This window comes from Exophiala spinifera, assembly GCF_000836115.1.
Source record: "Exophiala spinifera strain CBS 89968 unplaced genomic scaffold supercont1.5, whole genome shotgun sequence".
In the NCBI taxonomy this organism is placed as follows: Eukaryota; Fungi; Ascomycota; class Eurotiomycetes; order Chaetothyriales; family Herpotrichiellaceae; genus Exophiala; species Exophiala spinifera.
This window is the reverse complement of record NW_015622517.1, coordinates 3,330,491-3,354,530: the sequence shown is the minus strand read 5'-3', so window position 1 is coordinate 3,354,530 and position 24,040 is coordinate 3,330,491. Positions and strand designations below refer to the sequence as shown.

General features: G+C 54.4%; 11 protein-coding genes across 11 annotated transcripts; 3 read left to right on the top strand and 8 right to left on the bottom strand.

The window, feature by feature from the left end:
• Positions 1-256: 256 nt before the first annotated feature.
• On the bottom strand, positions 257-1,006 carry PV08_07784 (uncharacterized protein; the record flags this gene model as incomplete). Its single annotated transcript, XM_016382111.1, has 1 exon — positions 257-1,006. The coding sequence occupies one exon, from the start codon at positions 1,004-1,006 to the stop codon at positions 257-259; it is 750 nt and encodes a 249-aa protein (XP_016235213.1).
• Positions 1,007-2,032: 1,026 nt separating this feature from the next.
• On the bottom strand, positions 2,033-2,914 carry PV08_07783 (uncharacterized protein; the record flags this gene model as incomplete). The annotated part of the gene is made up of 1 exon (XM_016382110.1): positions 2,033-2,914. The coding sequence occupies one exon, from the start codon at positions 2,912-2,914 to the stop codon at positions 2,033-2,035; it is 882 nt and encodes a 293-aa protein (XP_016235212.1).
• A 214-nt stretch (positions 2,915-3,128) lies between these two features.
• On the top strand, positions 3,129-4,088 carry PV08_07782 (uncharacterized protein; the record flags this gene model as incomplete). The annotated part of the gene is made up of 1 exon (XM_016382109.1): positions 3,129-4,088. The coding sequence occupies one exon, from the start codon at positions 3,129-3,131 to the stop codon at positions 4,086-4,088; it is 960 nt and encodes a 319-aa protein (XP_016235211.1).
• A 219-nt stretch (positions 4,089-4,307) lies between these two features.
• On the bottom strand, positions 4,308-4,733 carry PV08_07781 (uncharacterized protein; the record flags this gene model as incomplete). Its single annotated transcript, XM_016382108.1, has 2 exons — positions 4,308-4,462; positions 4,544-4,733. The coding sequence occupies 2 exons, from the start codon at positions 4,731-4,733 to the stop codon at positions 4,308-4,310; spliced, it is 345 nt and encodes a 114-aa protein (XP_016235210.1).
• An 829-nt stretch (positions 4,734-5,562) lies between these two features.
• PV08_07780 (uncharacterized protein) lies at positions 5,563-5,985 on the bottom strand (the record flags this gene model as incomplete). Its single annotated transcript, XM_016382107.1, has 1 exon — positions 5,563-5,985. The coding sequence occupies one exon, from the start codon at positions 5,983-5,985 to the stop codon at positions 5,563-5,565; it is 423 nt and encodes a 140-aa protein (XP_016235209.1).
• A 527-nt stretch (positions 5,986-6,512) lies between these two features.
• PV08_07779 (uncharacterized protein) lies at positions 6,513-7,121 on the top strand (the record flags this gene model as incomplete). The annotated part of the gene is made up of 1 exon (XM_016382106.1): positions 6,513-7,121. One exon carries the CDS (start codon positions 6,513-6,515, stop codon positions 7,119-7,121), a length of 609 nt encoding a protein of 202 aa, XP_016235208.1.
• Positions 7,122-7,984: 863 nt separating this feature from the next.
• Positions 7,985-9,109, bottom strand: PV08_07778 (uncharacterized protein; the record flags this gene model as incomplete). The annotated part of the gene is made up of 1 exon (XM_016382105.1): positions 7,985-9,109. The coding sequence occupies one exon, from the start codon at positions 9,107-9,109 to the stop codon at positions 7,985-7,987; it is 1,125 nt and encodes a 374-aa protein (XP_016235207.1).
• Positions 9,110-11,810: 2,701 nt separating this feature from the next.
• PV08_07777 (uncharacterized protein) lies at positions 11,811-13,223 on the bottom strand (the record flags this gene model as incomplete). The annotated part of the gene is made up of 4 exons (XM_016382104.1): positions 11,811-12,591; positions 12,665-12,726; positions 12,783-12,926; positions 12,987-13,223. 4 exons carry the CDS (start codon positions 13,221-13,223, stop codon positions 11,811-11,813), a joined length of 1,224 nt encoding a protein of 407 aa, XP_016235206.1.
• A 2,174-nt stretch (positions 13,224-15,397) lies between these two features.
• PV08_07776 (uncharacterized protein) lies at positions 15,398-16,608 on the top strand (the record flags this gene model as incomplete). Its single annotated transcript, XM_016382103.1, has 2 exons — positions 15,398-15,639; positions 15,699-16,608. The coding sequence occupies 2 exons, from the start codon at positions 15,398-15,400 to the stop codon at positions 16,606-16,608; spliced, it is 1,152 nt and encodes a 383-aa protein (XP_016235205.1).
• Positions 16,609-17,146: 538 nt separating this feature from the next.
• PV08_07775 (uncharacterized protein) lies at positions 17,147-18,166 on the bottom strand (the record flags this gene model as incomplete). The annotated part of the gene is made up of 1 exon (XM_016382102.1): positions 17,147-18,166. The coding sequence occupies one exon, from the start codon at positions 18,164-18,166 to the stop codon at positions 17,147-17,149; it is 1,020 nt and encodes a 339-aa protein (XP_016235204.1).
• Positions 18,167-21,600: 3,434 nt separating this feature from the next.
• On the bottom strand, positions 21,601-23,367 carry PV08_07774 (uncharacterized protein; the record flags this gene model as incomplete). The annotated part of the gene is made up of 1 exon (XM_016382101.1): positions 21,601-23,367. One exon carries the CDS (start codon positions 23,365-23,367, stop codon positions 21,601-21,603), a length of 1,767 nt encoding a protein of 588 aa, XP_016235203.1.
• Between the last annotated feature and the right edge of the window lie 673 nt (positions 23,368-24,040).

The following is a 24,040-nucleotide window of genomic DNA, read 5'->3' as shown; positions in this document are numbered from 1 at the left end:
ACACACACACACACACACACACACACACACACACACACACACACACACACACACACACACACACACACACACACACACCCCTCAAAATACGGAGGCGGCAGGTACACAGTATCGACGTTTCCCTTCTCTGTTGTGTTGCCCAATGAATGAATGGATGAATGCACTTCTGCTTCGCGAAAAGCCCGCCGTCCCGTTGGACGGAGAAAGAAGTTCCTCGACAAACACACGACGTCGAAAGAGGGTGTAGATGCTGCATTCAAAGTCCATACTCGTCTGCCAAGTCGACCCAGGCGTCGACGATCCTGTCCACGTCGCTTCTCTTGATGGGGATCCGGTGAGGTCCGTCCCACTCGACGAGCGTCGCCGTGCCCGGGGCACAGTAGTCCTCGACGAGTCGCCTGTGGAGGTGCAACCCTTCGTCCTTCAGGCCGTGGACGTGCAGCGTCGGGATCTTGAGCTTGAGGTCCGGCCACTGGTGGATGCTGTCGAGATCAGCAGCTTCCGCGAGACCGCCGGCGCTCTGCATCCAGGGGAATCGTTCGGCCTCGTCGCTCAGACCGACCATCGGCGCGCGGCCCGCGAGGATGACGGCGAACCTCCACGGTCCGTCTCTCCCCTGGAGTTGCTGTTCGTAAAGCAGGCTCGCGGCCAGCTTTGCCCCCTGGCTGAACCCCAGGACGCCCACCCACTCCCCGGTCCCGGGGTCGCTGTCCATGCACCGCTCCAGGGTGTACTCGAGCTCGTAGGCACACGCGCCCGGGTCGATCTCAGGGTGCGTGTCGAGCCACCGGAACCACCGCCGGAAGGGGCCCCAGTCGGAATACACGGGCCGCACGCCCACGCCCTCGTCGCAGAAGAAGGGCGCGTCGGCGAACACGAACCGGAACCGGTTCTTGAGCTTCTCGTGGTTCAGGAACGCTCTGAACTGCGCTCTGAATATCGCTCCGTTTACACCTCCGCCGTGGAGACACAGAATCCGCGGTAAGCTGAGCGTGGCGTCTGCCATCATGTTGGGAGCTCAACTCATGTGGACATGTGTGTGCGGCGCGAAAGCAAATCTTTTGATTAGAACTTGGCCCGATGGTTGAACTTGACGGGGGCTTCACCATACGTCGCTCGTGAGTAGTAGTTCGATACAGATTGTGTCCAAGTAGGCAAGTAACAGGATGACAGCGATGGCTAGGTAAGGTAGAGAGATAAGCTGAGTTCTTTATGGGATTCAAGTCCAAGGCGAGCCTCACTTAGCCCTCATACCCACCCAGCTCTAAAAATAGGTGAGGCTGAAGAATCCATCTACAAAGATACTGTACTTATGACAATAGCCATGACGGTCAAAGGACACTCGCTGACGATACTGAGAATATTCCTCGGCACGTTCTTCCCGTACATATAGGAGTTAGGCATCGTTAGACTGTACATTCTCTATCCGGCGGCCTTCGTGACTCTGCAGAAATGTGGCTGTAGGCTCATCGTACGTGCCAGCAGTGACCAAAGCATTGGTTGAACAACGGCCTACGCCCCAAGGACAGGGTACCATCTCGGCTGGTAAGATCTTTTTTTTTTGAATCCTCTACCTGTCCATAATGTGAGAAGCCTCCAAATCATATCTCAAGAGTGGTGCGACATTTCCACTCTCGTGCCTGGTGGACCGCCAGAAAAACGGTACGGTTTGCAATAATCCTCCTCGCCCATGATTTGATCATTTCCTTCCCGGATCCAGAACAAACATTCCATGCATCTCGAGAAGTTGTATGTATCATATCGACTTCTCGCAGAGAGTGTGCAGAGCTCCTGGAGGACGTAGTAGAGCCCTGCTTGGCGAAGGCGTGTCCAGCGTGTGGCCAAACAACCAGCTAAATTTTTTGGTAATCTCGTGCCCGTTGTGTATTCGTATGGGCAAGCTCATCGGTGGTGCCTGGGTACCATGCAGACTTTTACTCGCCCAGTACGATTCCCCTGGCAATGCTTCTGCACGGCAGGGACCTCACGCTCAATCCTTCGAGGTAGCATCGTCTCTCGACTTACGGTGCAATCATCCTGGAGGCAGTTGTACCATGTATTCCCTCGTGGAGTGACCAAACTTGATGACGTCCTTGTCCCTAAGCTCCATGTAGCGTCCCTCCGGCACCGGATCTTCGTTCAGCGTGGTGCCGTTGCCGCTCTCCAAGTCGATGATGTATGGCCTGACCTTGCCGATCTTGTCGCCGAATTCGTTTCTCTTTTCGATGTATCGGAACTGGATAACGGCATGTTGCTTCGAGCAGCTCGGGTGTTCCAGAGCGTAGTCGCACACCGAAACTTCTCTGCCGAAGAGCCAACACGACTGCGTGTACAAGTCGAGAGTATCGACAATCTCTTCCCCCTTGAAAACGTACAGCCTCCAACGCTGCGACGAAGGGGGCTTTCGCGCCTCGGGTGGCTCGTGGTATTTCAGGATAATATTCCCAGAGGACGTGGTGACGGTGTTTGAGGCCGCGGCGAGCAAACCGGACGGACGGAAGTTGGGCTTCTGCTTCTCCGGCCCAGGCGAAGGTGAACCTTTGTCTCCCTTGAACGCCTCGACTTGTGACGGGAGAGGCCCTCTGCGCTGCAACGGTCCCGGTGTCTCGGGCGATCGTCTGCGCCGCGGCGAACGGGATCGTTTTCTGTCTCGATCTGACCTGTGCCTGTCTTGTGCAGACCCTGGTTCCTTGTAGTCCCTGTGTCTTGCGTGTCTGTCATCAGGGCTTTTGTATCTTCCCCTGTCCCGATCCCTTCGAACTCTCCCCTCTGTACTCTCCTCTCTCGCCCGCCGGTCTCCGTCTCGACTTCTTGACCTCCGCCGCCGACGTCTGTGTCTTGTGTCGTCCCGGTGAGAGTCATAGCGTGAATCCCTCTCGCGCCGTGGAGGAGACTGCGAGTCCGAGGAGGCCATTGTTGCACTCGAGCGGGCCAGGAGAGCGGATGGGGGAACCAAAAAGGTGCTCAATCGTGCTCAACAAGATCCAAGAGTTCGATCGGCGAAAGATTCCCACCGGGAGCCCGAAGAGAAGCCGACCAAATGAATGACATGCTCGATTTCCAACTCCCCGCCGCGAGCGAGTCTCCCTCTTCTATCTTCCCGTGGACAATGCTTGTGGCGTGTCGAGATGCCCTCCTCATTGCTCAAAAAGACGACCCTCCCTACCCTGTACCACTCATTACCCTGCTGCTGTAGCAGAACTTCTCCGTCCCCACGAAAACGAGTCAAATCGGATCAGGGCGCGGCACCGCGGGTCACGCAACGGAGATGCTACGCCGATGTGAAGCGGGGCTACGAATTCCGCGACAACACGAACTGGCCGTGTCGACACGTCAAAAGCTCGCCGTCGTGGACACCTTCGCCGTATGAGATCTTTGACTTGGCCAAGGATGGGACGTATACCAAGCACAAATTCTACGAACTGGTCAAGATATACCATCCGGACAGACACAGTCACATGTCCTTGGAGGGAATCACGCACCATGAGAGGCTGGAGCGATACCGTCTCGTGGTCCAGGCTCATGAGATCCTCTCTGATCCGGACAAACGACGGGCGTACGATGCCGCTGGCGTAGGCTGGGGGAGTAGTCGAGTTGCCACCAGGTACTCTCGAGGCTTTTCCAACGGCCACGGCAAGACATACGGCTACGGTCCCAATGACGACTCGTCGATATTCCAGAATGCGACATGGGAGGACTGGGAGCGGTGGTATCGGCGGCACGACAACCCCAACAAGCAGGAATACTCGGGCACGTTTGTCCATCCGAACGCCTTTGCGTCCTTTGTCATCCTCCTCGCCGTCATTTCTGGAGTCTTCCAAGCCACTCGAGCAGGCCAATATTCCGGGCAGCTGGAAGAAAAGGTCCGAGAACACACGGCGGAGACGAGGAATTTCCTGGACGCCAGGGAGAACCACTACCAACAACATCAACTCGGCGTCGACGGGCGAATCAAACACTTCCTGGAGAAACGTGATCCGTCAAAGTATGGGTTGAAAGACGAAGAGGAAGAAGTATACCGCAGTCACTTTTCGAATTCGGGGGTTATGGCACCCAAACCTCGTTTGAAAACCCCCGATGCTGCGTAAGAAGGTGGAATGGTGCCCGTAGAACTTGGGAGGGGGGGGGCCACATGTTGCTATTTCTAACTGTACATATTGATGCTCTTGCTGATGTTGACGACCATGACGGTGATGATGATACGATGATTATTGTTACAGAGAAGTCCGCCGCAAGCGTTCCACAGTCCCCATTCTCGAGCGAGCAATTGCTGTTGACTCGACCTCCACAGGGCCACCAAAGCACGATCACACCTTTCTCTTGACTTCTTCTGCCTTGCCTTTGGCTTCTCCTTTGAGTTCGTAGGCCTTTCCCTTGGCTTCACCGGCTACTTCGGAGGCTTTGCCTTTAGCCTTGTCGGTCTCGACCCCGGCGACCGACTTTGCCTTTTCTTTGAGCTCGACTGAGGGGGAGGGGGTCACGTCAGCACCTGTCCAAGGAGCAATGTAAAAAGCTGGGGGGGCGGAGGGGGTGGTATACGTACCTGTTTTGTCAATGCCGGCGACGGCGACGTCCGACACGGCCCTGTCGACTTGTTTGAGACCGTCTTTGGCGGCTTCGACGGGTCCTTTCTGTTGGACCGAGGTTGTGGAAAACAGACGGGGTGATTGAGTGAGGACAGAGCGTCGGACTGATGCGCGGAGGGCGGGCGTTGCCGACGATAGGAAAGACATGTTGTTGAAAAGGTGAGTTGAGTTGACCTCAGGGGTACTCGTAGGTTGGTCAGGCTGGTAGACGAGTGTGTTTGCGAGGGATGTGATGGTATGTATGGTAGAAGGACGGACGCACTCTGTATGGGCGAGTAGATGGTAAATAAAGGATTGAGAGGTAGCTTTGCATGACAGGAATTCCTTTTTTGAGTTGTTCTTCTCCTCCTTGAGTCTGTTGACGACGTCACTATTGCAGGGTGCGATGGGGTGTGTGTGTGTGTCTGTCTTGTTGGTCGCTACAGCATCACCACCCAGCGCAAATCTCCCCACCGAACGCCACTTACACCCAATGACCACTGCTGTACTAACTACTTGTACTTGCTGCGGCCCTCTTTTCCGGGGTATCAAACATCAGCCTGATGTCACTGTGCAGAGAGTGAGTGAGTGGTTCATCCAGGTACTCGTACTCATACCAAAGACAGTTGGTACGGTACTCTTTCGTGCCCACGCTCTATTATCTTCCAATGTTCATACATCGTGGCATTGGGTATACGACCTAGATAACACATTGTAAGTACGGAGTAGTAACTGTGTGAAAAACCAAAACAGTACGGAGTAAATCATGTCGCTAATCTCAATCCCAGAGTACTCGTACTCGTACTCGTACTGTAGGTATGCGCCCTCGTCTTGCGATATCATCGTCATCATCGTTATCATCATCATTATCATCATCATTATCATCATCATGCATGTCCCCATCCGCAGCCCGCATGATACCAACGTTGTCCCTAGTGTAGACTTCTACCCTCCACCCCACAAGGGAACGAGTACAATACCTTTGAAAAGGTTCAATTCAGACCTCATGCTCATAGGGAGTTTGCTGGTGGACACACATCACCCACTTCCCGGCCTCGGGGTCCTTGTGCCACGTACTCGAGATCAACGCGCGGAACTCGTCCTGCCGCTCGTCGTCGTCGTCGGGCGTGATGTGCTGCCTCGTGGCCTTGACGCGGTACGTGATGATGGCCGCCTCGGGACCCAGAGGTCGGACCTCGACCTCGCTCAGCCGGTACCTCCTCCACGGCACAAAGGCCTCGGACTTGAGCACGTCTTCCAAGCGAGGCTCGGTCGTCGCCGACACCTTCAAGCCCATGGGGAACAACATGACACAGTCGGCGCTGAGGAACGGGAGGAGGTCGACGCCCCGGTGCATCAGCGCCCGCCACGTCTGGTCTTCCAGGTCGAGAACCATCTCGGTCAACATGGCCGGGTCCATTCTGGGAAAAGGGTGGGTGTGTATGCGTGTGCGCGTATGTGCGTGGGCGTGGGTGTGTGGGCGTGTCTTTGGGGGACCGGGTCGACAGTGGAGATTCTGTATAGTGCTTGGATGAATGAATGCTGGCGGGCGTCTCTCTCGATTGTTGTGATCTTGGTGATTGCTCGTTCTTTTTAACTCTCTGTTTCGGTATTCAACCTCGGGAAAAAACAGGGTCTTATATGAATGAGGTGGTCGGTCTCGCGGTAACCACAATGGCCTGATCTGCACGGCCGAAGCCAAGAAGAGTAAAAGCTGCAGACATCAAAATCCCGTGACTGCCATGCTCTACTGTAGAGGATCCTACGCATTATCATCTCCCTGGGCGAAGTTGATCCGAGAGAAGGGCAAGCCTTCTTTTGGTGCATGCTCGTCGTCCAAAAAACAACTCGGAATCAACCCCTTCTTCACACCTGTCGGTAGGAATTCATGACCGGAAATTTACGAAATTTACAACAGTAGACAGCAAGCGGCCGTTTCAACTCGAGATGGTCCAACTCGACTCCGCCCCAGCGCTGGTGGTGGTCGACATGCAAAACGGCTTCTGCCACAAGCAAGGTAGCTTCGCAAAGATGGGAATGCAGTCCGACCCGACAGCCATCGTTCCGCACATCAACCGGCTGCGCGCCGCCTTCCACGCCGCCGACGTCCCGGTCTTCTTCGTGAGGACAGCTTACAACGCCGACTACTCTGACAGACGGCCGCACGACTGCGGGGATCGGGTCGAGCGATTGGGAGGGTTGCTACGGGGGTCTTGGGACGCCGAAATGATAGACGAACTCACGCCCGGACCCGGCGAGGAAGTCGTCGACAAGACCAGGAATTCTGCCTTCCTTGGGACGTGTTCGCTGGACAAGATCTTGAAGGAGCGCGGCGTCAACCATCTGGTTCTGACCGGGGTGGGAACGGATGTGTGTGTGGAGTCGACGGCGAGAGATGCGTACCAGATGGACTACCGCGTCACCACCGTGAGTGATGCGACCGGGACGTGCACCGAGACAGACCATCTGGCCGCTCTGCACGCCCTACGGATTTTCGGCGGCACCGCGTCGACGGCTGAAGTGATTGAGGCTCTGCAGGAGTTGGAAGAAAAGTAAGGCTCGTGTGTGGAATGAAACTTGTCAGTGGCACGACGAACGACGAAGCATCATCATTCTCCCATAGGCGTCAAGTTAACTAAGCTAGGTGAGTGAGTAACTGCAGTCTTAAAACCTACCTAGACTCAGGGACTGGAGTGCCGGTGCACGGCAGCTACAATAGTAAAACCTCAAGTACCAGGTATTTATTATGTTTCATACAATAGAAGCCTGGCACTCACTCACTCACTGGCCTACGAGCCCGAGGTGCTCCATGTTCATGGGCCAGCCACAGCCCCAGACCCCGGCTTCTTCCTGAACTCAAAAGTACTCTATGTGGAGGTCAAGTTTAAGGGCCGGCAACAAGGAGCCTCCACTTAACTACTGTAACTAGTCAGTGTATAATGAGATACGAGGTGCAGTTACTCCGTCTCGTAGTTCATTTTCTGCCTCTCTCTCTCTCTCTCTCTCTCTCTCTCTCTGTGCGTGTGTTTTCCTTCTCTTCAAATTTTGGCAGCACAGGAGTAGACAAGACAGGTGGTAGCAAGAAGAACAACCAATCGAAATCTGGATATCAAAGCTCATCATCATTCAAAACAAAATGTGGTATCTAAAAACCAAACCGTGGCTTCAGAGACAGCTCCGGCCTCCACCAGGATTAGAGAGAAAGAAACTTGAACAATAAAAAGAAAAGTGAAGGGTCGGTTGCAAAGGTCGTAAAAAACATGGTTCCATCCTATATTGTATTCCATCGCTTTGACCCCAACCCAACAAAGGGCTCAATATGACCACCATCCAACCATCCATGAAGTCCGCCCGCGTAAATCATGTTGTCTGGGCCGCCCTCGCGCGTGTCCCTGTTGCTGTCGTAGTCATTGCCCTCCTTATCTAAAAGGTCGATCATATGTGCCGTCGTCATTGCCAACGGCACTGTGTGGTGCACTTCGAAAATGACTGAGATCTCCGCTTCCCGTCTTCCGCAAGGCTTGTCTCATAGTCTCGACGTTGATTTCACTACCCATGGCCAAAGGCGAGCTCTGTCCTGGCAACGGACTTCCTGTGCCACGCGGGGCACGGTGTGGAGAGGTCTCGAATCCTTTGACCGAGGCCGTAACACTGGTTGGCGGAGAGGTCCCGAATGCCGCAGAAGACGTGGGCGACCTGACCGGAGAAGGGGACCTGGGAGGTATGAGAGATGGGTGGCCAGACAAATGAGCCGAATCTCGTCGCACATCACCCGCCTCCTGCTCTCCGTGGACGACGTCAGCAAACGAGATGAAGCTTAGTCGGCGCACGTCGGTCGAGTCCAAAGAACCATAGGTCGACGTGTTGTCCGGGTCTTGACGATGGGCTGACGGCGGCGGCGGAGGGAATTCGTCCTGCATGGACGAAGCCAGGGAGTGCTCGTTACCCAAACCTGTAATGGTCACCGCTGCAGGTTGATGTGTGGCGTGCGTCACAATCTCCACCGTGTCTGGATCCAGTTTCTCGTTGGTAATGGCCTCGGCCGACGCATCCAACGCAGGGGCAATGTGGTTTTCCATGATAACGTGAGAAGGCAGATGTGGAGAGGTCTCCGGCGGAACTACCTCGTCCTGTACATTTCTCTCGAAGATCATGGACGACGCCGGCGACTGAGGCCGTGGAGAGGCACTTTGTCTGCCCAGCCCAGGCGAGGTCATGGACGTCCTGTGCGGTGAAATGGAGCCGGCGAGGATCTCTGGGGACCGCACAGGCGAGACCGGAGTCAGTCCTGCTAGGGGTTTGATCGACACAGGTGCCGATGTAGCAGGTGCCTTGCCCTTGGATTTATCGTCATCATTCTTCTTACCCAACTTCCAAAAGTCTCTTTTTCGTGGCTTTGTGGATGTGTCTCCAGCTCCCCCCTCGGGGACTTGTCTCTCGTCCCGCTCGACGGAGGCGTCTTTCAGCAACGGGGAGGCTGATTCTTTGGATTCAGTGCTGGGGGCAGCGCTTTTGTCGTGGATGGAGGATGCTTTGGCTGACATTTCGCCGACGTTGGGACGGTGGTCTCGACGGTGTGAGGTTTGTTGTGCGGAACGCAATTTGAGGGCAGGTCAGTCGCTGTGACGGTGGCAGCGGGGCTTCCGGAGAGAGACGCTGCTCAGAGACAATGTTGAATGCATAACATATCGTCAGTGAGATGGCAGTTGTAGAATGTGAAAGACGAGGATTGTATTGGTTGGTTTGCGTTCACCAGGCAGGTAGTGAGAGTCGTGCGGAACGGACTTTGGGAGGCCTTCGCTGTGTCGTAGAGGTTAGGAGAGATGTGCAAGAGGTCGTCAGATCATCAATCGGAGTCGCAGCGTTGGTCTAGGGTCGGTCCCAGAATCTGAAGCTGATGGTACTCTGTATGGGTGGTCGTGCTGAGGAAGAGAGAGGACGGGCTCGTAAGGGAGAGGGGCCAGGGAATGGTAGATCACGCAAGGTGCAAGCCGACGAAGACAAGGGATCGACCTTTTGGGCCGCAGTCACAGGTCACAAGTGTCACTGTTGCAGCGAACCAGATCTGAGACTTCGCTACGGAGTCGATCAATACGAGGAGGGAGTGAAACTGCGAATGAAAAGCCCTCGATGGCTCGCGGGAGGGCGGAAGTGTCTGGGGGCGAGAATGAGATTGGCCCAACAACGACAGAGGAGCAAACACTCCTGATCCTGTATCTTAAAGTCAAGACTTGACTGTACAACTGCATCACTAGCCTGCGAGCCTCTGCTTCCGTACAAACTCCTGCTGTTGTCTGTAGCGCACAACCTCACCGTCTTGCCCTACTCTCCCACCGAGCAAATGGAGCTGCCACCGCCGTCGCACAGCAGCCGGCTATTACCAGCGTAAAAGGGGCCTGGACGCCGTCCATACCCTCTCAACACACCTGGTGGTTCCTCTCCTTCGTATACATTTGCAATCTGAAAAGCTCCCAGACTCGGGACTTGGGCCAGAACGGCGTTCGGGCCTCGAAGCGGCAACCTTTGGAGCAATTTGTTGCCATATCCAGCTTCACCCGCCCACAGCCAGATGGCAGATTCAATAGTCTGACTCCACATGATGATGGCTCTGACTGTCGAAATATCGGCCGAATCTACGATGCTCTGTGCTGCCTTCTATCACGGGCGGGAGCACGAGTCCAACACCTGTCCTGAAAAGCAGTTCAAAGCCAGCGAATTGTCGATGGAACAGACCCGAGTCAGAATCACAGGCAAATCACTCATTAGTTACTCCGCAAGCGATCGCAAAGAATGACGATGAAGCCATGCTAAACAAAGTCCAAGATACAATAATCGAATCCAGAGGGTAGTACATATCATGACGAAGGTCGAAAGCAGAAATTATTGTCATCCGAGAAAGCTACTTCACGATATCGTTGGAGGTCATCACCGGTTTACTGTCCGTTCCGCGGTTGGGGACTGGATAGAATGATGGATGCTGATGACCCTGTCCCATTCAGCCCAGCGATCCTTCTCGACAGCAATTTGTGGTACTGCGCGGAGATCCGAGGCGCCCTGGTTGTCATTCTGCGCAGATTCACAGACTCTTTCCGATAGCTTCATCGACGAGGGTCCAGGTGCGATTCGCTACCTTGGTCATTTGCTCCTCGCCGAAGACTGTCTTGTTTCCTATTGACCGCCCCTTATCATCGATATTGCTCCAAAATCATACCATCATTCTCTTCCGAGGCTGCACATCGAGCAACTCCACTCAGCAGCCTTTCCGCGCACACTTCACGGGGCGACAGCCATAATCTTGGGAGCCCAATTTGATCAAGGGTTGCAGATACCAGGGGAGACCTTTGAAAAGGCCGGTGTCGACAATGCAAGGGTAGGCATATATCGGATTTCTCCAACTCGAACCAACGCTGGCTTACCTATGGGTTCTTTTTAGATGTCCAGATCAGAAATGCTCAGCTCCACCTCACCCAGAAATCAGCGACAAATATCCTGCATTATCGTACGGTCGATACAACAACGCTATACAAGCATTCGTAATGCATTGGGCGGGGGCAAAATAAGACCGGCGACGTGGGCGATGGAGCCTCTCCGAATACCGAGGCGAAATAGAAAATCTAGAATTAATGGTCAAGACAGGGTTCAGTGTAGATCTGTTCATGTGTACAGAGCTCGACCCTGCCGCTCACGATACTATGAAGTATTCCCCATCGGCAGACCGGCTAGAAAGATCCGAACTAAGGTGCAGTTTATTCAATCCTCCTCAACAGCGACGATAGATGTGCTCCGACAAGCGATTGTTGTGGGATGATGATCTCTGCCTTGAGACCCTGTCGTAAGCCTGACACCGTGCGTTTGATACAGGACCCAAGGCCTGCTGGGAATCTTGCCTGGAATCTAGCAGATAAGCCAGATTGTAGACGCTCGATCAACGTGTCAGGGTGATCTGACCCCAGCTCCTTCTCCCTTCCCGGCCAGCGCTCGTCGACGCATCGCCTCCATGCCTCCTCTGTACTTCCAGTTTAATCTATGAAATCGAACCACCCAGGTCTGTTCTCCCATGGGCCCCAAAGCGAAGTGGCAGAGTGAGAATAATCGCATTGCAAGCAACGACGGCCGCTCCGGTTTCTCACTCCCAATTAAAGTTCAAGTGGTTCTAGACAAGTCGAGTTCTTGCAGAGTCGTAATCATCGTGAGTCAAACTTTGATATGCCCATTTTGAGCATCCTCCCCCCCGACCCCCCATTCTCAGCCTTGTAGAAGCGGTGGTGGTTGGTCCATGTATTCAGGATGACCTCTGAAAGCGGTGATTTGCTCCATGGTTAATTCATCTCCTGAGGGGTTGGGGAAGTAGCTCTTGAACGTCGTCTCCCCGTTTAGCAGGGCAAGGAGGTTCTGCCGGACGGAGAACATGACATTCTCAGACTCGGGCTTCCAGCGGATAGTGGTCGAGTTCGAGTTTTGGGTCTGAATGTCGCTGGCTCGGTCGACAGGTCCTGGTGGCGTCGACTTTCCAATGAGACGCGGGAAGGGAGCGATACATCTGAAGTCCTTTAGACTGGTGTCTTTGCAAAGGTTGCCCATCCCTCCATCGACGGAGGCGCTGAACGGGACCATGCCGAGCTTGTAGAGCATCATCTGGGCGGCGCGACGAGTGACCGCGTAGCCGGAAGTGCAGAAGGCAAACTCCTGCACGTAGACGACGCGGGTTTGGGGATCAGGGTTGGGTCCGTCAGCCCAGCGAGACATGTTGTGTCCTGCAAAGTGCCAGCGAGAACCTCGTGGTGGCACGGTAGGGTCGTGTGGAATGACCCATCGTCTTGGGTCGGTCTTGTTGGCTTCGGAGGAACAATGTCCTACCCACAAGAGACTCCAGCCGTCGCCGTAAGGGGATTCGGGAGTTGCAGACCCGGTGTCGAGCAGGAATCGAGAACCTCGGGCGAGTTCGACGAATTGGGCTTGGATGGAAACGTCCCAGTCCGCGTCGTCCTCGAGGACCAGCGCCGTTTCGATGTTCTCCTCAACCATCCTAAAGATCAGGTTAGTTTCATTCGACTCTTTCAACTTGTACGCGACGACCGAGCGAGTCAAGTGCTACCGACTTTCTCCAGATATTCATGTGAGCTCTCCAACATCCGATGGTGCCCGCGTCGTGCTCGAAGGTCTGATGAATAATGCGTCAGTTGTTGTCCCCGGCCACGAAACAAAACCTGCACTTACCAAGGGCAGAGCCTTCGGACTGACTGTCGCTCCCAAAACGCCGTCAACGAATTCCAACGTAAAATTGGTGAGTTCGGCTTGAAGAAGCATGGTGTCCGCCTTGTCGGACCGTTCGGGCAGATTCATAACGAAGACTTTCTGGAACTGTTGAATGACAGGGTCAGCAGCCGCCTCCAAACGACATCGGCAGTGGAAATTACTCACTCCAAGCGTGCGGTTGTAAATATCGCCCAGGTTGTCTCTCTGAGTAGAAAATCGACCCAGCTTCGGGGGCGAGGGCATCGAGGGCATCGATAGTTTAAAGTCTTCAGAGCCACGTTTAACATGCGAGACGGTGAGATGCAGGGTGAACGCGACCACCAACAAGAGGCCAAACAGCATGTATTTCCTGGTGGCTTTGGTGCTCGACCATGACTGAGTCGTCTGCAGTAAGGACCCCATGATGGTGTGAGGAGACTGTACTGAAAAACTGACAACGAAGGCTCAATAGTCGCGGTCGAAGTTTCTGATGTCGTTCAATCTCGAGCGTTGCTTCAGGGGTGAGAAGTAACTTGGGGAGAAAGGTCAAGGTCAAGGTCAAGGCCAGAGGAGTTCGAGAAGGCTTATCGTCGCATGCAACGAGAGATTGATCGGAGCAGCACTCGAGTGAGGCGACCTGGTTGGGTCGTTGGAACAAGGAGCCAAGCGACGTGGTTGAACCCCGAGTACAGCACTTGGCGGACTAAATAACTTGTGACTGAGTCGACGATAAGGGCCCTCCGGCGAGATCGGGTCTGCATACATATTGTACATACGTCGCGGGCTCGCGACCCTTATCGATACATCTCAAGAATTCGAAAGCGTCTGCCCTATGGACCCGCCAGCTCAGCCCGGAGAGAGCTCAAGTTTCGCGTTCAAGCAAGCCTTGATCCAGGCAAGAGTTGCATGTATTGACAAGTATTGGTCTGTATTAGTTGTGTCAGGAGCGTTACTGGCCACCGGTGCAGGGGCCGGTATCAATACCAGTACCCGGTCCACAAAAGTATAAACAGGGCCCGAATGGATTGAGGCGGACTTATGGGCCAGCCCGATGCGGCCCAAACAGCGCCACAGCCGCTTTCATCGATACTGTACCTTGAAAATTTGTACTGTACAGAGGTTTCGTGGCTCATCCTGCTGTCACTAAGCTGCCACCCCGGCAGCCCCGTTCTCCAGATCCTGGACTATTGTATCGGTACCCAACGCCCAATATCCACTGCGGAAGCTTGCTTTAGCCTGGTGAGCCGAAATCAGGCACGCTGGAACGAATCCCTCTTTTCGCTGGGTACCGTGGTACGGAGCGCCGTCTAGGATCCGGTCCTTCCAATCTTCCGTGCATGAGATGCAGCCACAACGACATTATTCAACGCACTAGGAGATTGCAAAGCTGACTCCGGGTCACCAAAGGGCACACATAGCCTTCTTGGCGCTGCTGGATGTGCTCGACTGAATCGCCGAATAGGGAACGTTACAGCCTTCCTGTCTCTACGATTGTAGTCTGGACCACGTCCATCCCGGTGGTTTGGATGTGGACGAATCTCCCAACGGATTACGGATTACGGCCATCGATGGCTCGCTCCTACAACACCCAACATCCCTGTAAAGCCACTGCTCTCTCGTTAATGTGGGAACCGTCGAGATTGTGCCGCCAGCGATACGATACATTCGAACTTTCGACATCGTGAAGCGTAAAAGTCAATCAATTGCATGGATCGCAGTGGAGATGGGATTCGCCCCGTGCAGTCGAGAGGAATACAGGTATCCGTACTTGAGGGAGCATGCAGACTCCGTACTTACTCGTTCCCATTGAAATTGTTGTCGTTCCGCTCAGTCCTAAGCAAGAACAATCTTGACCATGGGAAAGGGGAAAAAAGGAAAGAAAAGGTAAACTCGAACCCGACTCTTCTGTCTGACAATCAATACCTTGTCGAAGTTTCGCCGATAAAGATAAAGGGGGTGTACAGCCGGCGCTTGGCATGGTCTACGGTCTACCGAGTGCTGAAGGTTTGCTGATATGCAGAAGCTCCGGCTTTGGGGGGGTTTGGGGGGGGCCAGGATGCTCCACTCAGCCGTCAGGGGAGAACCTCTCAGTTCTCAAGCACCCCTGGACGCCTGGGTAGCCTGCTCTCCTGGTAGACAGACTCCTGAACACAAGCCGCCTAGGCCTCATTTCAGCGCCGAAATAGGCCTACTCCGGACGTGCATTAGAGGCCATGCGCCAAAAGTCTCGACGACTTCCACGCCAAAAATCCTATTCCGGCGGCGTACGGGCCCCAGGGGCGAGTTGAGTGCGAATGAGGACGAGACGATGTGCTGGAGGAAGAACTTCCCTCCTGTACTACTAATAACCAGCTCGAGCAGCAGTTGAGCCGCAATTCAGCCACCTCCACCCCATCAGATTAGCGACTCGCCCTGTCTCCAGCCAAATACCTTTTAATAAAGTTTGCTCTCCGCGCGCTGTCCAGAGAGTTGTTTGCTTTGCGATCTTCTTTGCGCGCAGGGGCTCGTCGAAGTCCAGTCTTCCAGGCTCAAGTTTTTCTGTCAAAAAGGCTCAGTTATTCCCTGTATTCGTTTATTGTTTCGGAGTGGTTGCTGAGATGTATTCCTGTTTTCCACGGCACTGGGTCCTCAGTGTGATCGTCGTCTTTTTCTTCACGTTGTTCTTCCTGTCCGACCACAGGACGTCAACTTGGCAGGATGTGAAGAGCACTCTCACCGCGGGAGGCAGCTCCAAGTGCGCATCCACGTTGGCTTCGCAGGTGGAAATCCTGACGACCGAGTACAAGAAGCTCTTGCCAGGAGTGACTCATGTGGCCGTGATCGGTTACCCAAACTATCCGTGGGTCAAAACGCACGGTGTCTTTCAGAGTGGGTTGATGTGCTGACGAAGAACCTCAGCAACAAAGGCGACGCCGCCATCTGGGCTGGCGAGCAGGAGCTGCTGCGCGCCCTGGGAATTCAAATGGTGTATACCTGTGCCGACGAGAACGACTACGACAAGACGAAACTGAGGACGGAGCTCGAAGCCCACGGAGGGCCGTCCAAAACCGTCATCATGTTCCAAGGAGGAGGCAACTTTGGCGATATCTGGCCTCGGCTGCAAACCAACCGTGAACAGGTTGCCAGAGACTTCCCGGACTATCGCATCCGGTCGTTCCCCCAGACATACAAGTTCTACCACGAGAAGAACTTGAAGGTGGCGCAGGAAGCCTACGGTCAACACCCGGATCTCCAACTGACGGCACGCGACACCCGGTCGTACATGGCCATGCAGGCGGACTTCGGCAAGCGACACACGGTTTTGTTGCTGCCGGACGCCGCGACAATGCTGATAAACCGTGTGCCTCCCCCTCCGGCCTCTCGCGAGGGCATTCTTTTCCTCGCCAGGACCGACGGCGAAGGTGAGCAGGACCACGTCAAGGAGCAGGCCGAGGTGGAAAAACTCCGCGAACTTGTCGACGACCACGGCAAGGAAATGAATGTCACCACCGCGGATTGGGTCACCGAAGATCCCAAAGAGGCGTGGACCGCCGCCAATTTGGACGAACAGTCGTGGGTGAGGGTCAACTGGGCACACGACTTCCTCGCATCCTATGAGATGATATTGAGCGATCGACTACACGTGCACATTCTGAGCACCGTTTGGGGTCTTGACCACGTCGTCGTCGAGCAGGGATCCTACGCGAAACTGAGAACGTACCACGACACCTGGTTAACTGGCTGTGGCGATCGGGTGGCCATGACCCAGAGTGTCCAGGAAGGAGTTGATGCCGTCAAGGCATGGTATGCGCGAGGCAAACATTTCTGATCCGTGATAACATCGTGTACAACTTTCATACATAGACTTCCAAGGGAGACATGAACATTCTAAGCATATTCTACGGTAATATAGATGGCGAGCAGCCTTGCCCAATTGTCCAGGGCTCAAACACAGATTTTATTGGAAAACGCCTCTGTTGTCCAGATAAGGCCGTGCGGCGCCCGTGATTTCACACTTTGCCCTCCCCCCCACAAGTCCAGAAAGGAGCTCAAAAAAGAGTAAAAGTAAAGCACTGGTCCGACATTTTCGATCGAGAGTTGTGGTAGTTAGGGCACGCCACTGCCCATGCATTTCTTCTCAAGGTATGGTCGTTAGAACTTCAGCCACTACCTGGAACAAGCTCAAAGGCAGAGAGGCTCGTTCTTTGCGAAAGGTCTTCCCCCGTGGGGATTGAGATTGCCATATATCTATCTCCTGACCAAATATCTGCTCCAGTTGGCACTAGATGATGTGGGCGTGCCTCGTGTGGCGTCGATCGCATGTGTATCATCGTCGAGTGGTAGTCCTCTCTATCCCAAATGAAAGACTATTCCCCATGTCCAATTGCGCTGCCGATATCCTTGAGAGACATGAATTGGCCGGTGACATCAGGATACCGACTCTCAAACGTGTCCTGCTTCGTGATGAGCCGTTCGATGTTTTGGCGTGTAGAGAAAACGACTCTCTCGGATTCAGACGTCGGTCGAATCCCTTGCTCGGTATGCGTGTTCGATTCATCGTCTCTAATGTCGCTACCACGTTCGAGGCTTCCTGCAGGTTTGCTCACGCCGATGATCGTGGGGAATGGTGCGATGCAGCTGATGTTCAGCGTCTTTCTGAAGCACATGTCGCTGACTCCCATGTCGATCGCGTCGTTAAAAGGGCTCATGCTGAGTTGGTAGAGAATCTTTTCCGCACCTGCGAGTGAGATGGCCCACGCTGCACTGCAAGATCCCAGCCCGACTTCGAACAGGAGGCGAGTTTGAGTGTCCGGGTCTGCCCCTGATTCCCAAGTCGTCATGTCAGGCTTGAACCAGTAGCCTCGATCGCTAGGAGGGACAACAGTCGGGTCTCGCGGAATCACCCATCGCCGTGAGCCTGACGGCTCTGAAGAGCAGTGGCCTATCCAAAGCACATCCCAGCCGTCTCCGTAGGGTGAGTATGGTATCGCATCTTTCGGGTTTCCCAAAAGCCAGCGACTCCCGCGGGCAACCTGGAGCATTTGCGCTTTGAGGGCGACGTCCCAATCCGCATCGTCCTCGAAGATCAAGGCAGACCGGATTTTTTGCCGCACCATTTCCTGCATTGCATTGAGATGCGACCGCCAACACCCGATCTCAGGACCCGTGCGGTTCATCGTGTACGGTAAGGCTTTCTCAAGGACCTTCGCGCCAGCAACTCCGTCCACAAAGTCGAAAGACATTCCAGTCAGTCGTGCTTGGACACTGATGGTGTCCCGTTTGTCGCTCCGCTCGGGCATGGACACCACGTAGATCTTTCCAAATCCGAGTGTCTCGTTGAATACATCGTGCAGATTATCCTTTACAGGGTCGCTCGCGTTCGCCATCATCGCTGTGGCGTGGGACAACGTGGGCCCCTCATATTTCTCCGGCCAAGAGCAGTGCTTCAAGAGGTGCCATATTGTGCCAAAAGCAAGAATGCTGACAATGAGGAACGTATACTTCATAGTTGGTGAATGTCGAGACATGGGGCTGAAGCTGTATTCGTGCGCAAGCTACACCTCAATGTCGCGAATATCCAGGTTCCAGGTCAAAGTTGGCGTGGATGGAGTCCTTCTGAATGATGTGGCCTAGTAGGAGGGAAACAGTGAGCGGGGCACGAAGTAGCCTCTTCGAACCTCCGCGTCGGGCTCCTAAGGACTCCTTGGAAACCTTATCGAAGCGTATTTCTCGGACGTCGACAGGAAACCAGAGATCAGGCCGAAGGTGGTAGGCGGCAGATACAGATTGCACTACCTTGCACAGTACTCGTGAGGCCGGGATTCTCTAACCTCGTAACAGTATGCTTGATAACAGACAGCTATGTGCTATATGCTGTGTGCTGTGTGCTGTGCCTAGTCCATGAGAAGATGAAATGAAGATGCAGGGGGTCATCATCCAGGGTTTGTGCATGCGAGATTTGGGTCGGTGGACGGCGTGGCCATTATCAACCGGTCTCCTGGAGGCCGGGCGAGGGGGGTCCAGTATCCGCCGCACCGGTAAAGAAGGCAGTCTGACAGGCAGAAATTCACGGTACGGCCCAAGCCTCGCCTCTCCAGGGTTTTCTGGCGGCCGACTAGCTTCCCTCAACGGAAACATTGGCACAGTGGCAATGAGGCCGTTCACTGACACTGGACGGATACGTAGCAGAATAACCCGGCCCTGTCGGAAATAGCGTGGCCGGACGTGCATACATGGTATCGAACTGGCGATAGAATCGCCCTCTCCTACAATATACGTGGAGCCGCGCCGCAATTCGCTTCGACTGTAATAGAGCAAGATGTATGGTTAGAATCCGATGAATAGTTCGACTGCATGTCTCACCGTGAACTGTGCGCCACCACTTTTCGTGACGAAAAAGGACAATGTGATCACAATCCCATGCCAAAACTCTGCTGCAAAAAATGCAGCTGCTGTACCACAACCAAACTCAAAGGCAGGTAGCGAGTCGGTGGAGATTCGACGGCCGCGTAATGGGGGCCGAAAACCGCAGAACCGTAACGACGATACAGAAAACTCTGGGTGACGGTGCAAGATTTCAGGTGGGCCGAGTGGGCTCCTTTACCTAATGTAAGTTTTCCCACCAGTGTCTTCAGAAGTTCAGACATATGTACAAGTACAGTACGAAGCACCCCTGCAGTACTGCCTCGTGTCCTTCACAATCTGCGCCTTGCAAGCCCGCAATCTGGCCCATTGATTGTCTCGCGAGCCTAATGAACCCCAATCTAACCCGGGGGATTTGGCCCCGGGAGATGGCGTTATCATAGGGACTAGAACTCGTGGCCCAGGGGGAAAGTCTTCGCAAATGACAACGTCGAACCAACTACTGTCTTTTGGTGTTGTAAACTCGTCGTCCCCTTCGTGGACATCACTGTCACTCGCGCCCCTATCTGGTGTCTGAGCGTTTGGTTCTTTTGTTGTCGTCGACAATCCCCATCATCCCACTTCTCACGTCGACTTCTCGCGCTCTCCAGTGGTCGACTTGTGAGTGGGTGTAGTCGTCATATGCTCCGAGGGTTCCGAGGAAATTTCCTAACATTGCGTTTCGCCTGCGCCATGAAATCGATGGTCGAACGAGACGACCATATGTGGGAAATGGCGTTACTTGGAACCTGTCAACCAATCCACAGCCTTCCGCATATTCTCAAAGAGGTCAGATAAGGCCAGTGATAAGCTCTTCTCGAAATGGTGGCCGAGTCCCGAACGGCCGAAAAGAGCTCTTCACCGGACGGCACATCTAGAGGGGCGTGAGAGGATTCGCAGCTCTCCTGGTCTACGTCCTCCATCACCAGGTATGGGGTCTTCATGCCATGAAACAGTATGGGAATCCTGGAGAATGCCTATGGCTGGAAGGACTAGTTGTGTTTCGCATGCCTGCCCGTCATCCGCATCCCCTTCCCTCTCTGGTGGCCACTTGGCTCTGGCCGTTTTCTTTTGTCATCTCAGGCTATGTACTATCGACGAAGGCTCTGACGCTGATCCAGCATGGCCACACGACACAGCGGGCTGACCTGACGAGCCCGGCCCTTTTTCCGTAGGTGGATTCGGCTGTATATGCCCGTCATCGTTACGACTTTCCTCTGGATGACTCCCGGCACCTGTTTGGACTAACGATCATTTGCCCCTGGACCCCAGGGGACCTGGAGCCGGGAAAAGACCCATCTCGACGAGTTCCGGAGATGATGGTACGCCGACTTCAAGAACCATAGTTTCGTGTTCGGGGGCTCCTACAGTGCCTCAACAGCTATTACGGTCGCCTGTGGTCGATATTGCACTGGGATTTCAAAGGGTCACGATATTGGTGGATACCTGTCTTCTCGCATTTTCGAAATGCACCAGGAACAGACGGATATACTGCCAGATCGCCCTTGGCGGGCTACTTTATCTGGGATGTCGACGGCTGGTACTGTGTGGCCTGTTCGTGATGGGAATGCTTTTCTGTGACTTGGACCTTCTCGCAAGGGATAGTAGTCTACCCGGTACATTCACGACTCTCGAGCTCTACAAAACCCCGATCTTCTGTGTCCTATTTCTCTGCGGCATGTACCTCGGGGGGAGTTCCGTCGGTGCCCGCAGAGATTGAGCACATCCGCACGTCGCCCGGCTGGTACTATCTGTCGTTTCTGAAGCCTCCGGCGTCCTGGGATCCGCGATTCTTTCTTTCGATTCCGAGGCGCAGTTATCATCCCCAACCCATTCCTCGCATCCCAACCCTCAAATAATTCTTTGAAACAAGCTTTCACCAGCACCTGGGCAGAATCTCGTTTGGACTGTGTCTGGTCCACGGACCTATCCTCTGGTGTTTCGGCGACCGGGTGTACGCAGCTACGGGACGAGCTCGCGATGAACACAAAGGATCTCCTGCCAAGCTGGAGCAATTTGTGTTCCTCCCCCAGCTGGGGTCCGTTTGCCTTGGAAATCAACTTCCTCCTGTCTCACGTGGTGCTATTTCCTGTCCCCCCGTGGACAGCGGAGGTCGTCACCAAACTGGTAGACAGGCCCAGTGTGAAATTGGCTGCGAGACTGTCCCGCAGCGTGCAGGGCGCGGGCGATAAGCAAGGGGAGATACGGGCGGCCACCCAAAAATCAGGGGGAGATGTCTAGGTAGACCATGTGAGATGCCATTTGCAAACCCCGTAAAGCACTACTAAATCATGGTCGAGATCGGAAGTGACAGTTGGGGTTTATTATAATTTCATTGTCAATCTTTACACCAGGGAAATAATAGTGTCCAGTCTGGGCCGCAGGCTGGGTCGAAAGTACCATTACGCTCACCCACAGCTCAGTAGTCGAAATCAACGCGGTACATGTAGAACTTGTCATTAGGTCCGATGGAGAAATACCACGAACGGTCGCCTCCGTCTGCCAAGGGCGAGTACTCGGGATGCATCATGGTGCCATAGCTGCCGGTGAGGTTGCCACCACTCGCGATCGTGTAGGCGGGACCCCAAGGACCCCATGGCGTGTCGGCCAGATGCATATTGGTGGACACCATGTACTCGCCGCACAGCATGATGTATTTGGCCAAGTAGTTATTGTAGACAACCGATCCCCAGGCCCCGCCACAGGCAAACTTACCACCCGGATTGCTGGTCGTAGCACCGGTCTCCATGCTGCCCAACATGGGAACTCCTGGAATCCATGTATTCTCCGTGTCGGCCTTGAGGGATTCGTACTTGGTGATGTCAAACACGTCGTCACTGGCAGGGACTCGACTAATCCTGATATTCGAGGGCCCTCCACCGGAGTAGTGGTAGATGTAGTCTCCGTCCCGCATGATGGCCAGCATGCCCAGGTACGCTGCTTCAGTGCCTGTCAGCAACGGACCTACCCTGGTCGCAATAGGTCTGTCCTCGCCGAGAGTGACGGACGAAACAGCATTGCCAACGTCCTTATCGCCACCGGGACCATTTCGCCAATACTCTCGTGTATAAACCACACCGTGAGTCGAGTTGATCGGGGCGATATTGGAAGAGTACTCGCCCCAGATGTACTGTTCCGGTGGCTGTGGATCTCCCGCCCAAGGTTTGATAAAGTCTTGAAGGCTTTTCTTGCCTGCGGTATCGACATGCATCATACTGTCCGTGCCATAATAGCCCGGCGCCATAGTAAACCCACACGTCAGAACATCATCACCACACATCATGTCGCCGCAGTTCCAGATCACTTTATCTCCAATTTTCGCAGTACGACAGTTGTCGCCCCGTACACCGAGTTCGCCAAGTGGGTTCGCGAACGAGAGATTCCCAATATATTGAAGATTCCATCTAGTACCTTTGTCTGCTTTGAATTGAGACGGGGATGGTAATTGGCCGGTGGATACGGTGCTAGAGCTCACGGATGTTGATGCCTGCGACAGAGACGATGCGGCCACTGACCCAGTTGAAGCCGTGGTCTGGGAGGAGGCAGATGTTGGTGGCCCGGTCGCGGTTGAAGGCCAAGTGGCAGAAACTTCAGTGTCTGGACTCTCACCCACAGTCGATGTGGTCTGTCCATCTATGGGCGAGACTTCCGAGGTTGGTGTGTCAGATATTGGCAGGCCCGCACTGGACGTGGATGAAGACACATATGCAGAATTGGGCCCTTGGGTTGTCGACTGGGGCGGGGCCCACGTATCCTGGGCTTCGGACGTAGGGGCAGGCGATGATGCAGGCTCTGGTGTTGTCGAGACCACCATCCCAGGCGTGCTGGAACCTTCGAGCTCGCCGGACGTCCACTGCGTCGGCACCGCCGAGGTTGGAGGGAGCGAACCAGAGATCGTAGCAGATGCCGACGCAGAGGGAAAATGCATTGGCTGAGGTGCCGAGAACGTCAACCACGTACCATCGTCCAACTCGCACTCAATTGGCCGACCGCAGACTTGATGACAACCGGCAGGGAGATGAGTCTCATTGAAACCGAAGTAATTCGCATCTTTGTCAACTCGCTGGCTATGATGGGGTCCGTACCGGTGGCCGTGGCCATGCCCATGCTCATGCCATCCGAGGGGCGAGGTCCGGACCTCTGCAGTGCTGATCAACAGCAGAATGAATACCGAAAGAGCATGCATGATGCTACAACGTCAAAGGAATGGACGTCGAGAAAACTTACAGCACTCGACAGCACCCGGGAAACGAAAAGAGCGGAATGGGTGATCAACATTCCAGTGCCACGTTCCCTCATGGCCTACTTAATGTCTCGTGGCCAAGAGGATGAGTGGTAGGGCTGCCTTGTGTGGCCCCCTGGACAAGAGAGTCCATTTTGACATTTTGACATCGTGTAAACATCAAGATTGGCGTGTCTAGGTCCTGAAACATACCCATGTCAGGTGTGCTCCCGCAGTCCGTCCATGACAGCCTAAAGGCGATGAAGATTAATTTGTCGAGGGCCAACGTAGGTCCAGATAACGATGGTGGCGCTGGAGCATCACCACTCTCCTGTGAGACTGGTCAGCCTCAGAATGGTTTAATCCATGTCCAGCCCTCTGGTCGAACAATCATCAACCTTCAAGGGAGTGAAATACAAGTATGACGACGTGATCAGCTCGAGTATAAACGACCCACGAGGATGCCAGGAACCGACGCTGCTTTGTGACGTTATTCCTTAGCCGGCAGGGCACTTCAACGCCCCCAATCAGCACAGCAGATTGGAGGCAGGCACAGTCCCTCGACCGGCCCGGTCAAGTGTCGCACCATCGAAGCCACGGGGCCCCTAGCGTCCCGCCAGAAATTCGCCTCCAAGGA